Raw genomic sequence first — 15963 nt, 5'->3', positions numbered from 1 at the left:
AGAAGTTCCTCCCTTTCCACCAGAACATCCGCACCACTCTGTCCTCCATGGTGGAGACTGATGGCTTAAAAGTGGTGCAAGCTGTGGATCATCCTCGTGGTTCATGCCTGTGGTTTGTGGCCCCTCACTTGTACCAGTGTGATCGTGAACCTCCCAAGTTTGGGGCCTGATGCATATAGTTTCCAGCCAAGGCAATTCCTCTGGTTGAGGTTAAACCCCAAAACTAGAAGTGTTGGAGCAACTTAGAGTGCAGTGTGCCATGGTGAGAGGCCAGGATATTTTAAACTCATGATGCTACCAAACCATGGTTGTTCTTCGCCCTTCAAGTTCTTGCCACCATCCCAAGGGAGTCTGATCAAAGGAGATCTGTAGGAGAGCTCAAGACTGGGATATGATGGAGGTTGGGGAGACTTGGGAGAAGGTGGTCAGCAGCACTGAGGTGAGTCAGAGGAGTATATCTGTCATAGGGTTTTAAAGTTCAAACAGCCATGAGAGCTTTTCCTTTTTTCTCCTCCTCTACCTGTCTGGTGTAGCTCCCTAGAGACCATGCCCACATGTACCAAGATTTAAGAGAAGGAGGTCCACGTGGAGCCATCTCTGAGAGCTGTCTTTGCCCAGTGTCCTCTCCTTCACTTCTCAAGGCTGTAGATGCATGCGCTTATAAGGGTCATGATGCAGCATGAAAAGGAGCCTGGTGGCATCATTTCTATAAAGGAAGGATGGCTTATGGGGTGACCAGGCTGCACTGTGACTTAAAACCAAGACGGACATGTTCTCTCACTGCTCTGAGTTTCCCACTCCCCAGTTTGTCAGTGAGGCATGTGAAGACTTTCCTGCTTCAGCAGATCTGAAGATCTCAGGGCTGTTGGGATCCAGAGAGTGGCTTTTCCTTAGAGGCTCTGCAACCAGACACGTTGAAACCACTCACTGTAGAAGAGGTGGTGTGGGAAGGGATGTGTCTGGATGTGTGGTGATACTAAAAGCCAGGCTGCGCTAGTCTCTGTATCAGCCTTGGGTGGGTAGAGACTGAGGAAGTCCTAATGATGAGACTTTCCAAGCATGCATCCTTAGAGAGCAGAGGTGGGAGGAATGGGAATGGTGGGTCTGGAGTCTCTGCACTTCTACCAGTCTCCTTCCCATCCCTTTCCCTCTCCATCTGCTCCTGGAGAAGAGCAGTGCAGTGTGCTCACCACCTCTCACTGCTTTATCTGAGACCTCTTTGCTCGCTGCCTTTGTACTTTGGATACCTGGAAGACAAAACCACAGAGGGACCTGTGAAGGTCCTGCAAATTGGCCTTTAGATCCTGTTTGCGCCTTCCCTGCTCTTCATGGTGCCAAAACAAATGTCATGTCATGGTGCCTTGGTACAAGTCAAGGAGTTGGTGGGAAGTGTGATTTTTTGATACCTCCCTTTACAAGCAAGTCATGTTTGCAGTGGGTGGAGTGTCCAATGCCCTTTGCACAGTGGGGGAGCTGGTAACAATACAAATGTGTATACACTGAGATACTGTGTGTGGATTAGCATTAGGGATGCCTGACTGAGGCAATACAAACCCCCACAAACAGTTCTGTAGGGTGTAGATATTCCCAACCAAACCTACCCTCAATATGTGTGAAGCTGAGCTACTAAGGTTATAATTTTCAGTAGAGCCTGTAGTGACAGATAAAGGGATAATAGTTTTAAACTGAAAGAGGGTGGATTCAGATTAAATAGAAGGAAATACTGTTTTACTATGGAGGTAGCCTTGCCCATCTCAGGGGGGTTGCAACTAGATGATCTTTAAGGTCTCTTCCAACCCAAACTATTCCATGATTCTGTGATTCTACAATAATCCCTCTGCAAACGCTGAATCCTCTGGTATTCTAAACTGACCTGATTTCCCTCCCCTCTGTCTCCCTGGTGCAAATTTTAATTTCCCTTTTTGCAAAATTGTGTCCCAGTGTAGGTACCTGCAGCAGGGCAGTGCCAAGGACCTTTGTGTCAGCTGTATCATGGTTACTCACCCTGCTTGGGCACCTATTACTCTCTTGTCTGTGTGAGTGACATTTAAGACAGTATCCTTTCAGCTCACCATTGCCTGGCAGGGAGGGAGGGAGGAAGCGCAGCCATGCTAACAGATTATTTTGCTGATTTTGCAAGTCCGAGCAAAGGCATTGTCCTGAAACAGCCAGGCTCTGCAATGCCATTAGGCTAGTCTGCTCCTTACAAAATCTTGTTAGCAAAAAATGGTCCTGGCATGCAGCAGATGTTGTATCTCCCATGGTTATTCCTCCTCCTGCTGTAGCTTTTTCCCTCCCCACAGCTGGCTTGATGCAGTCCAGATCCCCAGTGATTTTAAATCTCAGAAACCTGCACTGGGAAACATTTGTGATAAGACAGTCACCAATTATAAAGCCAGTTAGAGGGTGATTTGCTCATTACTGCCCTGTGTGGAATTGGACTAGCTAGAGAAGACTAGGAAGGTATATTCTGGTTTAAATGCATTTGGAAGAAAATTGTGTGCATTGGGGGAGAGTGCACCACAGGGGATTGCAGCGGGAACATCCACGTGCTTTTCAGTGGGAAGCAAAGAAGTACAAGATGATTGCACTGACTGTCTTTTCTTTCCTGCATGGACTTCGATAACCCAAAGCTGGAGGGAGCAAACTGTCCCAGCCTGGGCTCCTATAATCCAGACCTCTACAATCAGTCTCTCATTGACAGAGACCTCAGAGTCCTCTCCCAGCCCTGGCTCTGATTTCCACCTTTGTCCCACATCCCTTGCAGGAGGAAGGATATGAATCACCAGAACTTTGAATCACCATTTTGACCCTTCCTGTGTTATCAGTCTGTATCTTTCCATAGAACCATCCACACAGACTTTTTCTGAGTTGTATTTCATTGCCTGGAGCTCAGCAGCATTTCAGCAGACACGTTTAGGGAGGGCAGATCATTTCTGATGGTGCGTAGGATTCTTGGAATAACCATTTCTGGAAGTGTTCAAAAAACATGTGGATGTGACACTTGGGAACATGATCTAGTGGTGAATGTGGAAGTATAGGGTTAACAGTTCAACTTGATGATCTTAGATGTCTTTTCCAACCTTAATGATTCTATGATTTTTGGGATCCTCCAAGATGGATTCTCCTTAGGGGTAAAGAGACATGGGTAGCTCTCTTGGCCAAGGTGGACTTAAAAGCAACACATCAAAGTCATAGCTTCCTTGCAGATATACCTTTTGGCTTTCCCTTCCTGTTCCTTAATGTTCTCTATCTGTGTCCAGACTAGGAGCAGCCAGGACCCAGGATCTGGATGTGATGAGATGAAGGACAGGACAGATTCACTGCTTGCTGAAGCCTCGAGTGCCACAGGACAGTTTGAGCTGGTTCTGTTGTACCTGCCTGAACCCAAAATGCCCCTGGGTGTGAATGGGTGTACATGTTTGTGTGCTGCCCTCTTCTCAGGGTCATGATACTGAGAGGGTGACGTGGTGTTTGCTTTCTTGGAGAAATGCCCACCTGGGTAAATGTTATTGCTCACTTGGTTGCTGTTTGTTGCATGGGAGGGAGGGCAGGAAACCAAGATGATCACCTGCTCTCATCAGAGCATCTCTGCTTCTCTCCTCCCCTTGCACATACAAACCCCAGGCTCTGTATTTCCATCTGGCTGCAGAACAAGCTCTTTATCACTTTCAGCTCTTTTCTCAAGGCTTTTCTTGGCTCTTTTTGACCTAGTTCCCAATGGTCCCTAGTTCATCACTCACCTCTGCATGAGGACATGGTGCTCCATGGCTCTGAGTGTGCTTTGCATCACACACTGGGACCCCACTGTGCTCCATGCAGTCCTGGGGGCATTGGAGCCTTGCTGAAGCAGTGCCCTTGGTCCTTTGCTCCCACCTCAGTATAGACAGAGCACTTAGGGAATGTCATCCTTGCAGATTGGGGGGCACACAGTCTAGAACAGAATGTGTGAGTGGAAGCTCAGCAGCTTCAGTGGGGACTGAAGAATCCAAGTAACTTAATATTGGGAAGCTCCAGTCTTAAGGAATGTGGCAAACCTTCTCAGGAAGTTTTGCTGAGGAGACTGACCAACAGATGAGTCTTATCCTGATGGAATCAACTATGCATCATTAGAACAAGGGGAAATGCTGCCTTCCCCTGTGCAAGGATTAGATATTACAAAAAATTTCATGACTAAAGTGTGGTCAAGCATTGGAATCGGCTGCTCAGGGAAGTGGTGGAATCATAGTCCCTAGATGTGTTAAAAAAAAGTATAGATGTGTTGCTTAGAAACATGGCTTAGTGATGGACTTGGCAGTGCTGAGTTAACAGTTGGATTCCATGATCTTAGAGGTCTTTCCCAACTTTAATGATTCTTCACTCTGGAGAAGAGAAGGTTCAGGGGGATCTTAGCAGTGTCCATAAATACTGGGTGACAGGGAACGAAGAAGACAGAGCCAGACTTCTCAGTAGTGCCCAATGACAGTACAGAGTGAGCACAAATTGAAAACCAGGGAATTCCATTTAAACATGAGAAACATTTTCCACTAGACTAGATTGTTCAGGGCCGTATCCAGCCTGGCCTTGAACACTTCCAGGGATGGGGCATCCACAGCTTCTCTGAAGAACTGCCTGAATTAAACCTTCAAGAGTGCTGTGCCCTTAGGGGCATTAGTGGGAAGAGAAGTCAAATGAGGCCTGTGTTTTGTAGAGGGAGCCTGCCCTGGTATGAGTGTTTCTAGCCATGGCACCTTCATTGCTGCCATGAGTCCAAGACAGTAGAGCCTAGTGAGCTGCACCCCTCATCTGTGCCAGGGCTGGCTGCTCTTTTGATGAGTACATAGAGCTTCCTGCTATTTAAATGAACAGCCACAGAGTTTTCATTTGCAGACTCTGGTGATGGGGAAATCACAGCTAGCTGGCAGCTCTGCCCTTAGGAAAGGTCCTTGAGCATCTGCAGCCCTCTACCCTGTGCTAATTTCTTCCAAGCAGGATTCAGAAGGCTGAGAGATTTTTCAGCCTGGAGGAGAGAAGGCTCTGGGGAGACCTTATTGCAGCCTTTCAGTACTTGAATGGGGCCTATAAGAAAGATGGGGATGAACTTTTTGGCAGGGTCAGTTGCGATAGGACAAGGAGTAATTAAAATGAAAATGGTTAAATTAAAAGGAGAGATAAATTGAAAATGAAGGAGATTTGATTTAGACTAGATATAAGGAATAACTTTTTTTACAATGAGGGGGGTGAAACACTGGCACAGGTTGGTCGATGCTTCATCCCTGGGAAACATTCAAGGCCAGGTTGGATGGGGCTGATCTAGTTGAAGATGTCCCTACTCCTTGCCTGGGCTTGAACTAGATGGCCTTTAAAAGGCCCCTTCCAACGCAAACTGTTGTATGCTTCTAGGTTTTTCTTGCTTTCATGTTCTCACCTGTCTCTGTAATATTTAAGCAACTCCTTTATTTTAATCTGCAGATTCACCCAAGGGTAGAAGGGACAGTTGTGGTCCTCAGATGGACAAATATGGTGTTTCTGCCCCCCAGAGCAGGATCACAAAGAGCTGATCTGTCAGACATCTCCATCACCAACAGACGGGACAGACACATCCCCAGCTGCTGGGTGCTTTCCCAGTGCTAGGAAACAGAAGCTAAACCCCACTGCTCTTCTCCCATCCCTGTCTGCGCTCAGCAATGCTGAGAAGCCAGGTGGCTCCTGCCTTGAATGGTGTCAGTTTGCCTCCCTCTAGCGCTTATCCCAACCTCCTGCAATGCCAGCATTAGGGGATTAGACCTCTCCCTTGGGTTTGATCCTGCCTAGTTTGTGTCTGGATGGAGCTCAGGTTATTTTTGAGGTGTACGGTTCTGGCTGGGCTAGGTGGGAATAGCAAGAGGTGCTTACAATTCCTTTTCCTCCAGCGATGAGCCCCAGGGCAACCTGATCTAGTGGATGACATCTCTGCCCACAGTGGGAAGGTTGGAACTAGATGATCTTTAAGGTCCCTTCCAATCTAAACCATTCTATGATTATATGGGTAGAAGAAATAAAGGTCTTCAAGTGCAAAGTCTGTGGGGACACACATACTATTCTGGGTGCAACCAGCCTGAAAAACTGAGAGACATGGAGGAAGAAGGATAATCTAGTTTTCCTTTTTCCTCTTCAAATTAAATATAATAACAAAGGGAAAAGGTTCTTTCAGCTCTTTGTGTGTCCCATCCGCTCCCAACCTCCAGCTGGACATGACCTTCCAAACTGGATTGATCAGAAGAAAAAAAACTTTTTAAAAGAGCAGTGTGTCACCTGAAGCTTGCTCAACACCCTCTGTTATTTAAGTGCTTTCTTGGCCAGGCTGTGGAAGTGGGAGTGGGAAGCAGGGAGGGCAGCCTGGCAGGAGCTGGGCAGAGGAAAGCTGATGTGCTTGGTACCTGAGTGCTTGGAGGGATGAGTTCACCTCTTAGCTGCTTCCTACACAAGTTTCTCCATTCATGGTGCCTGTGTACAATCCACCATTCTGGTTTTGGTGACAGAATAAGCTTTTCATCCTCCTGGCCCAGCTGCAAAGCTTTTGGCTCACTGATTTTTTTCCTCTGCTGTGCTAGGATCTGGAAGGACAGACCTCCGGGTTGAGGACACTTGTCTTTTTGCAACCATGGCTGAGACCTCAGTCTGAGTTGAGCTTTCCTAGGGGAACTGTCTGATTTAGGCACTGTGATTCCTCATTAAATGTCTGGCTCTGCCCTGCTCCTCCAGGGTTTTGTATTTGTATGGATCCACAAGTTTTGGTATCAGAGAGAGTGGATTTGGGTGATGGTCTCGTGCCCTCCAGAGCAAAATAAGAGAGGTAGAAGCTTTTAAAGCAGTCACAAAGTAGAGAGATCTGAAAGAGGAGACTTAGAATAGGGGATGGGTCTCTAGGGCTGTTGTGGTGTAAAAACATGCTATTATCACCAGGGATCATTATAGCAAAGCTGTGCCAATGCTGAAACAGAATAGGGAGTAGTTCTGGTGTCACTTGGGTGGTGGTGTTGTCCATGTCCTGGTGGGAGCAGATGGCAGGATGAGGGAGTAGTTCTGGTGTCACTTGGGTAGTGGTGTTGTCCGTGTCCTGGTGAGAGCAGATGGCAGGACGGGGTCCTTCTGCCACCAGTGTAATTGGTGAGGCCAGCAGAAAACTGCAGATTGGGTTTACATGGAGCTCAGTGGTGGTGTTGTCCATGTCCTGGTGGGAGCAGATGGCAGGATGGGGTCCTTCTGCCACCAGTGTAATTGGTGAGGCCAGCAGAACACGGCAGATTGGGTTTACATGGAGCTCGAGGAAGAGAGAAAGTGATTTTCCTATTTCAAAAAGCCTTGATCCTGATTCCCGTCTGCTCAATTTACCCAGCGTGTCTTTTTTCCTCCTGTCTCACAGGAAATCTGCAATGATCCACGTCTCTTTGTGGATGGGATCAGCTCCCATGACTTACACCAGGGCCAGGTTGGGAACTGCTGGTTTGTGGCTGCCTGCTCCTCCCTGGCATCCCGGGAGTCTCTGTGGCAGAAGGTAAGTGGTTCCCCTTGCCAGGGGAGAGCCTGTCTTCAAAAGCTTGGCTTTGCGTCGTGTTCGTCCAGCTCAAAAACTGGTTGTCAGAGACATCTCAGGTCCTGAAAAGCTGTTAATGTGCAAAAACCTTCCTGAAAGGACTGTCTTTTAATAGGAATTATTCATCAGGGCTGTAGTCACATCATGTTGGCCAGTTTCTCCTTAACCAAGTGGATCAAATACCATCCTGTCTTCCAGATCCCAAATCTGACCCTTACAATCCCAAAATAATGTAAAAGACAAGAAAAAGAACGAAACTCAGGATGCTCAGTTGGAGCATTTGGGCCCATTTCCCTAGTTCCCATGGTGTCACCTCTCTTTGGCTATTCACTGTGTGCCCACCTTGGCAATGAGGCACCTCATGCTGGGGCAGGTAGATTGATTTCATGGTGTTATTATCTCTCCCAAGTCACTGCTTCCCCAAAGCATCCATCCTTGGCATGTCCCACGAAGCCATGGGACATGCCAAGGATGCTGTGCCACCAAGAAGCTGTGCCAGAGTGAGGGGCTGAAGACCTGGGGAGCAGCCAGAGAGGTACAGGGTGAAGGAGGTACTTAGTGTCATATTCTTGGACAGTCTGCACCCATCTCCACCATGGCCTCAGCTACAGAGGATGTCAGCCCTGTGAAAGCAAGGCAGGGGGACTTTAGATGCTGGTACAGGTGTGTGTCATTGTGGGACAAGAGACCAGCAAGTTGCAAGCACCTTTTCCTACATTTTACTGCAAAAGGCGGCCAGTGTGTACAGACAGCACCACCTGCTTCACCCACTGCCATGGGCCTGAGTGGGTTCCCTCCACCCCACACCTTTGCACCTGCCCTGTGTGCTCTGGTACTTCCAGTCTCTGCTTCCTATGGTGCTTATGAATGTCAAGCTCAGGAATTTCTTGCAGCATACCTATTTCGTGTTAATATCAAGGATTTTCTTTATGTGGGAACAGGATAGCAGTTGTTGGCTTCTGAATAAGCAGTAAGGCTCCCCCCTATGGTGGCTGTGGTGACTGTTGTGGCTCTCATTTACAGGGGTAGTGCACAGGGTTGTTTAGTTTCCGTTAGCTTCCTCCTTTAGATTCTCCTGTGTCGACATCTCCCAAGAGTGAGCAGGCAAGTTGTCTTCCCTCGTCACCATTCACGTCCAGTACTGCCCTGGGAAATGGCAGCCAAACAGAGCCTGGATCCTTTTGGACACTTCATTATTTCAGTTTGCCAATGGCATTGCTTTTCCTCCCTTGGCAATTTGGCTGTTTGTGACTTCTCATTTTCCATGCCCTTAATTCTCAGAGGCTCTTTTTTACCTGCTTCTTCTTTTCTTTCAGAAAGATCTGTTTTATAGAATCATAGAAACATATGATTTGGGTTGGAAGGGACCTTAATGACCATTTACTTCCAGCCGTCCTGCCATGGGCAGGGACACCTTCCACCAGACCAGGTTGCCTAAAGCCCCATGCAACCTGGTCTTGAGCACTTCCAGGGGTGGAACAGCCACAGCTTCTCTGGGCAACCTGTTCCAGTGTCTCATCACTCTCCGAGTAAAGAATTTCTTCCTTGTTGAAGATCTCAGAGACAGAAATAATGGGCCCCTTGATCCTGAGAACATGCGATTTTGGTAACACTGCAGGACAACACTGCAGGACAACCTGCCCCAGCATGAGGTGCCTCATTGCCAAGGTGGGCACACACTGAACAGCCAAAGAGAGGTGACACCATGGGAACTAGGGAAATGGGCCCAATGTCTCTATTCAGGGTCTGGGAAGAGCTGAAAGATGTTGATACAGGCGTTAGTAGCTCTGAAATGTCAGTACAGGGGTTTTGGCCGGGGTGTCCCACTACTGCTAGAAAATGTATTCCTGATTTACACCAGGATGTAACAGAGGCTCTACGTGTTCCATACTCCACTCCACACAGTAAAACTGTATTTCTCAGATGTGGATAGGGGAAATATCTTCAAGGGAATAGGGTGGACCAGCACATCTCTGTGTATCCCAGGAGATGATTTTATTCACACACTTTTTTCCACCTTGCTCTCTCTGTTTCTCTCCTTCCCCTTATAAGCCTATGTGGTTAGAGTCACTGAATGGGAATGGGGTACTGGAATTTAGTTGAGAGCTGTTTTCCAAATTCCTGAGCCTTGGTTGACCCTACATGGCTTTAGGTGTAATTTGGCTCTATAACACCCTTTCTGTGACTCTTCACAGTTGTCTAGCTCTTATGGAAAGAAATTAAGACCTCAAAATGGGGGTATTTAAATAATTTCCAGCAGCACTTTGTCCTGAAGGATTGTCTGAATCTTTACCTGTGCTCCTATAGGTTGCCTTGGTATTGCTCAACAAAAAAAGGGATTCTTAGGACCCTCATGTCCTTTTCTGGATGGCACAGCCTGATGGAGACCACCAAAATAGTCTCAAGGGAAGTGGATTTGTCCCAGGAGGAGGGAACGTGAAAGGGAAGCTTATTGCTGTGTACAACTACTTAATCACAGAATCATAGAAAGGTTTGAGTTGGAAAGGACCTTCAAGATCAAGTAGTTCCAACCTGCCTGCTATGGGCAGGGACACCTGCCACTAGACCAGGTTGCTCAGAGCCCCATCCAGCCTGGATAGGAGAGTGTAACAAGACAGAGTTAGGCTCTTGCTGGGGATGCACAGTCAGAAGACAGAAGACAACAGGACAAGCTGCTGCTTATTTTCAGCATGAGCACAGTCATCACTGCAAGAGGGGCCCAGAGAGGCTGTAGGACCTCTGCCCACACTCAAAGATGAGCAGGACAGAGTTTACTCAGACCTTTCAAGGTGGCATCCCTGGCTGCACACCTTCGTTTTGGATTAACAAGCTGTGGTTGTCAGGGAGGTTGCCAAGGAGGCTGACATCAGACATCCCTTCCCTATAGATTATCATGCAGAGCAGCACCATCAGTTCCAAATCAGCAAACGAGTCAGGAGGGCATCCAGAGGGAAGCCCCAGAGGGTGTTTTGCGTCACTGGCCTGGGTTGCCTAGCACTGCTGGGACTGTGGAGGGCAGGCACCACCTCCAGGGGCTTGTCAGATTTCCCCTGCCACGTGCTGTTTGAGAGCCACACACTGCTGAGAACATAGCAGAGGATCAGCCAAGGTGATGGCAGCTGCGGCAGGGATGCTCGAGCTGCCCTTCATCCGCGACGAACAGCTCACACGGTGCATGCGGCTGCGCTGCCAGAGCCTGCAGCAAAAAAATATGAGGCCTCAGGATGGCGAGAAGCTGCTGTGTCCCAATGAGCACATCTACAGAGTGGATTTCATCCAGCAGCACAAACTGCGCTTCCTCCATTGGGACATCCAGCTGGAGAGACCTGGGAAGGTCACGGTGACCGGCACCTCCCAGCACTGGACTCCTGATCTCACCCCACTTATGAACCGACAGTTGCTGGAGCCAGTGGGCATCTTCTGGAAGAAGCCAGGGGCCCAGGAGGTGGAGTGCAATGAGGCAGATGCCCAGGAATTTGGGGAGCGGATAGCAGAGTTAGCCCAGATCCGCAAGGTGATGTATTTCCTCCTTGCTTTCACCGACAGTCTCGAACCAGCTCAGCTGAAGGCCTCCATTGTTTTTAAAGCATGAACCTCTCTTGCTCAGCCCTTCTTGCTCCAGCTGTGCTCCTCTCTCAGTTAAGTTCTTTGTTCAGTTTTTATACATATCTTTTTTTTTGTGAGGGACGGCATCATGATAAAGTGGACAACAGCTCAGTGCTTCTGGAGCCCCTCAGCCCTGCAGAGTGTTCCCCGTATGTGCTGTCCTCTGAATGATGGGGAAGAGGGAGCCATGAGCTTGTTGCTGCATTTGCCTAGAGTGTAAGACTGTGTGCTTGTGAATTCATAAGGGATTCACCAGGTCTGACTGGCACAGGTTCTTGCTGTCTTGGAAATATGAGGCTGCCCTAAGCCCTCTAACTGTAGCAACTGCATACCAAAAACCTGATGAAAAAAAAGTATTTACCATACTAGAAACAGGAGACACCCCTGGAGAGATCCTTTCCTTACAGTTTCCATCCTAGCCCTTAAAAAGGAAAGGCTTGTTTGCGATGGAGTTCTCCTTGCAAAGATGCTGAATGCTTGCAGGCTGTGGTGACTCCTCCTGTGGCTCTTGACTGCTTGGTGTCTCTGAAGACCATGGAGAATCCTCCTTGCTGTGAAGCTGAAGTACATCTGGACATGCTGTGTTCTGCAGATTGCAAACCCACTGGACAAACTGAGAGGTTCAACCAGCCTTTTCCTGACCACTTTGCTGGAGATCCCTGTGGGGAGGGGTACTTCAGCACGTTGCTCACCTTGTGCCACCTGGAGTTTGTCGGTCCTGAGATGGGTTGGAGCAGGCATGCATGTGTGTGCAAAGCCAGCAACTCAGAGCAGGCTGTGGGCCTGAGCCAGCAGTGAGTCCCCCACAACAAAGCAAATTTGTGCATTGTTGCACCTGTGAATATATTTATCCTGAAGAGTCTATAGAGAGCTATGAGAATGGAGAGCACTTTGCAAACCACAGAGCAGGAACCTGCTGCTGCTGTCCCTGAGAAACAGTATCTCCAACTACAATGCAGGGAATGGTGTCTGGGTGGCTGTGGGAGCAGAGAAGGGAGTGGTACGTTTGTAAGCCTTGGAGCAGAAGTGTGTTTTGTGCCTGGCTTGTCCCATGACTGTGAGTAAACTACTAACTTTGGATATTCCCTTTTCCTACACGAAAAAGTGAATGGTACTTCAATGAAGTTTCTTGAGACCCAAGGTAGAAAAGTACTTTCGAAGAGTCAAGTATTATTACAATTGGTCCTTTGTTCAGTTTGCACTCAAAGGTGGATGAGAACTCCTCAAGATGAGGCCTGAGATTTTCCCAAGATGAGTAAGGAGAGAGCAGTGATGGGAAAGCCAGGACAAGGTGACTTTGCACCCATGGCTTAATGACTTGTGTGGATCAGCCCCAAAAGAGTCCAACCTCTTCTTCAAAGCCTCCAAAGATGTGGACTCCATGCTTTGCCCAGCTCAACAGTAGTGTATAAAATAATATGCACAAGCTATAACAAGCAGAGAGGGGAAGGAAAGCAGGAAGATCAGCTATTGTCTGGAAAGATGGTGGGAGCTTTGTGTCTTGCCCACAACCAAAGCTCAGCAACCATCAAATCATACAGCCATGCCATGGGCATTGCCGGAGAAGTTGATGTCTTTGTCTGGACCCCAAGAAACACTGAACTCAGTGAGTAGAAAGAAAAGTGGATGTGTCCCTGCTTGGCCACAGTGTGGACCCACCATTGGCCAAACCCACTTTTAGGGTCCTGGCAGACTTTCCCGTAGGAGACCCCTTCTTGTACATCCCAGAGCAGAGCTCCTGACTACAAAGCGCTTTAGACCAAGTAACAGGAATCACTGGCAACATCCAAAGGGGTTTTTGCATGGCAGGTCTCACAATATGCCATTGCTATGTTGCTGGGGTAGTGTTCTTGGTGCAGGTACCTTGCTGGGTGTTGATGTACCACAGTGAATAAAAACCTCGTCAATGGGGTTCCCCTTAAGGACTGAGGCTTTGTGTGTTTTCTTCATGCTCTTTTTGGAAACTGCTCTAATCCTGCATGCAATGAGGCAGCACTCACCAAATTTCAACTCACTGCTGGTGTTTTTGAGCCCCCTTTTGTCTCCTGTAAAATGAACATTTACCTTTTGTCTTGCTGTGAAAGGCTTCATGGAGTGTTGAGCAGTTTTGTGTGGTTTGGGGAAGCGTGTGAAGCTGGGCAGAGGAGGGGAAATGATTCTCAAGTGGATCCTTGTTTCCTTCAGGGCGCAGGTGGGAGGTGAGGGAGGCAATGTGATCTCTCTCTTTTGCAGGGAAAATGACCCTCTTTTTACTAGTCACTGAAATTCTCCCTATGCCATTTCACTATCCCGTAAAGACTTTTAGATGCACCACCCTGTCCCATCTCTCAGAGGAATTTCATCCCAGTTTGTAACATGGTTCAGAAGATTGGTACAGCTAGGTGCCTCCCTCCTCATCCTGAGCTGGCATGTTCCCAGCAAAAGACTTGCAGAACTTGGCACCTACCTATTCTTTCTTCTATTCAGGGGTATTTTTCCAGTCACAGGTTCCTTTTCTCTTTATTAGCCACTCTTTAAGAAATTTGAGAAAAGCCCTAAACCAGCTTAAGGAAACAAACCTGGTATTTCTCGGTTCCCAATTTACCTGTCTCTGAGCCCTTTCACTGTAAATTTGTCCCAGTAAATTGTGTTGCAGATCCAGATTTTGTGAGTCCCTAAGCAAAAAGCAGCACATTTGGGTGAATGAGATGCGGTCTCCACCACCCCAGTGTCATGCAACTAAGTTGTGTCCAGGACTCGGTGGAGTCCTGGAGTGGGTGGTCCATGGCATGCTCTCCAGCATGGAGAATCTCTGGAAATCAGACTCCTCTTGGCTCCCCTTGGGTCAGTGTATAAACAAAACCAGTTCTTGTTCCTGGATCCTGCTCTGGATAAAAGTTTTTGCTACCTTCAGTGGTGAATGGTGTTCTCAGTGCTGTCCCCAAGGGAAGGAACGGAGAAAGATGATGGGGACCAGTATCTCCTGCCACCACTGACAGTAAATGCAAGTCTCAGAACCAGCCAGCTGGAAGCTGTTGCTACCAGCTCTGGCTGACAAGCTGCCTCTAATCAATGATCACAGGATCATTCTAAGCCCATATTAATAGCAAGTTGATTAGCTTGATGGTCCTCTAGGACAATTAATTAGGATGAGTTCCCTCCAGTTAGGAGAGAATTGATGGGCACTGATGAAGGACTGTCTGACCTTTCCTGGCACTCTCTGAGAGGGACTCTGGGACATTGTTGTTGGCACTCCTGGGAAACACCAAACCATCCAAACGCAGCTCTTTTTCATTGTTTTGTGTGCTCTGCTTATATTGATCTAAACAACTCAAGAGTGCTAGTGAGCTTGCAGGGCTGATGGCATCATTAATATCTCAGTGTAGGAGCAATAGGAGCCCTGGGCTGGATTGTTGCTGGTAGCAAAGGAGTTGGGGGGGCTCTTCAGAGAGCCCTCTCTGCAGGATTACTTCTTTGCCAAAATAAAAAAAAAGCAGAAGGCTGTGGCAACTGGACAAGGATCAGAGCACAGTGCAGGTGATCTTACCATGTCCCAGGACTTCTTGAAGAGCCTCTTTCCTTGCAATATAGCTGTGTCCTCTCCCTATCCCACCCCAGCACTCGCAGCTGTCTCCACAGGACAGTGATTATTCGGTGTATTGGAGTGTAATACATGCCCCCATGGGCACCTTGGGGTTTTTCCTCGCCGAGGTCATGATACTTTGAGAGCAGGTAAGTAGAGAAGCAAAGGTGTGGACAGTTGGTGACATCACTGCAGCTGAATCAGTCAGTACTTGTCAGCTATCAACTACACTAACTATACCTGTCCTCACAGCCCACCCTGGCCACGGAGTAAACCCACGTTGCCTTCACCCTCAACAAAAGCTAAGCTGTGGTGGGACAGTTCCTTGCTTGTACCTCTGTGTCTTGATTCTAAATAAAACACAGATCCTCCTACATATAGCATCTGTGCCTGGCTGTGTTCATTTCCATCCCAGATGATGGATGAATTTCCCATCCAAAGCAAAGCTGGTGGTGCCTGCAGTCATGAAGGACTATAGACTTATGGCAGTTACTGTTTGCTTGTGCCTGTTTCACTGGTAGTAACAACAAACCTGTGCCCCCTCAGCCTTTCAGCTGCCCCAGGGTTTCTTTCTCCACAGGTCCTCTTTTCCTTCTTTCAGCAAGTTACCTCCCCGTGGTTGCTTGGATGAGCATGGTAGCTCTTGACAGGGAAGAATGGGGACCCTGAGGGGATGGGGATCCTGCTTTTCCCACTTTTATTTACAGAGTAGATGTGTGTAGAGTGTCTGCTGCCTGTTCATTGGCACCAGGTGAATAAACACAGCACTTGCTCTTGGGCCAGTCAAGTCACACCAGAATCAAGTAGGAGAATCAAGGAAGGCATCCTCTTAGCGGTATTCTACTGACACTTGAAGGAACAAAAATGTGATCATAAAAATAACCGTCACTGGTCGGACCAAGGGGTCTTCTGCTGCAATAGCACATCTACAGAAGTAGATGGCAGCAGATGCCCAGGGTAGAAAGATGACAAGGATCTTTAGCTCCACCTTCCAAGGGACAGTGAAGTCTAAAATATTCCAGTACATGTTGATCTAGTCTGCATTGGAGGAACCAGGTCCCAAATCTGGCCCTAGGACTCTATGATCTTTGAGGTTTCTTCCAACACAGTTGATTCTATGATTCTATGGTCCCCTTCATATTCTTGCTTCTCTTTGATACTGTCTGCATTAGTGCCAGGATGAGAGTCAATCCCAGCAAAAAAAGGGGAATAAACTAGGTGTATGTGCCTTCTCTCTTGC

The 15963-nt window shown here is 47.9% G+C and overlaps 2 protein-coding genes across 2 annotated transcripts in view; both read left to right on the top strand.

Annotated features, from left to right (window-relative positions):
• Positions 1-15963, top strand: part of CAPN5 (calpain 5) — a 36907-nt gene that overhangs the window by 10854 nt on the left and 10090 nt on the right. The window contains exons 2-3 of the mRNA XM_009081896.1: positions 7385-7520; positions 15507-15534. Coding sequence (XP_009080144.1) covers positions 7385-7520; positions 15507-15534 — 164 coding nt within the window. The remainder of the gene's footprint in view (positions 1-7384; positions 7521-15506; positions 15535-15963) is intronic.
• On the top strand, positions 10668-11147 carry OMP (olfactory marker protein). The gene has a single exon (XM_009081895.1). The coding sequence runs from the start codon at positions 10668-10670 to the stop codon at positions 11145-11147; it is 480 nt and encodes a 159-aa protein (XP_009080143.1).

The sequence above is a fragment of the Acanthisitta chloris genome, unplaced genomic scaffold (assembly GCF_000695815.1).
Source record: "Acanthisitta chloris isolate BGI_N310 unplaced genomic scaffold, ASM69581v1 scaffold3639, whole genome shotgun sequence".
NCBI classification, from domain to species: Eukaryota; Metazoa; Chordata; class Aves; order Passeriformes; family Acanthisittidae; genus Acanthisitta; species Acanthisitta chloris.
This window is presented reverse-complemented; position numbering and strand designations above follow the sequence as displayed.

What these genes read in the sequence shown, in the direction of transcription:
- OMP (XM_009081895.1), top strand. Translation starts at nt 10,668, where the DNA reads ATGGCAGCTGCGGCAGGGATGCTCGAGCTGCCCTTCATCCGCGACGAA.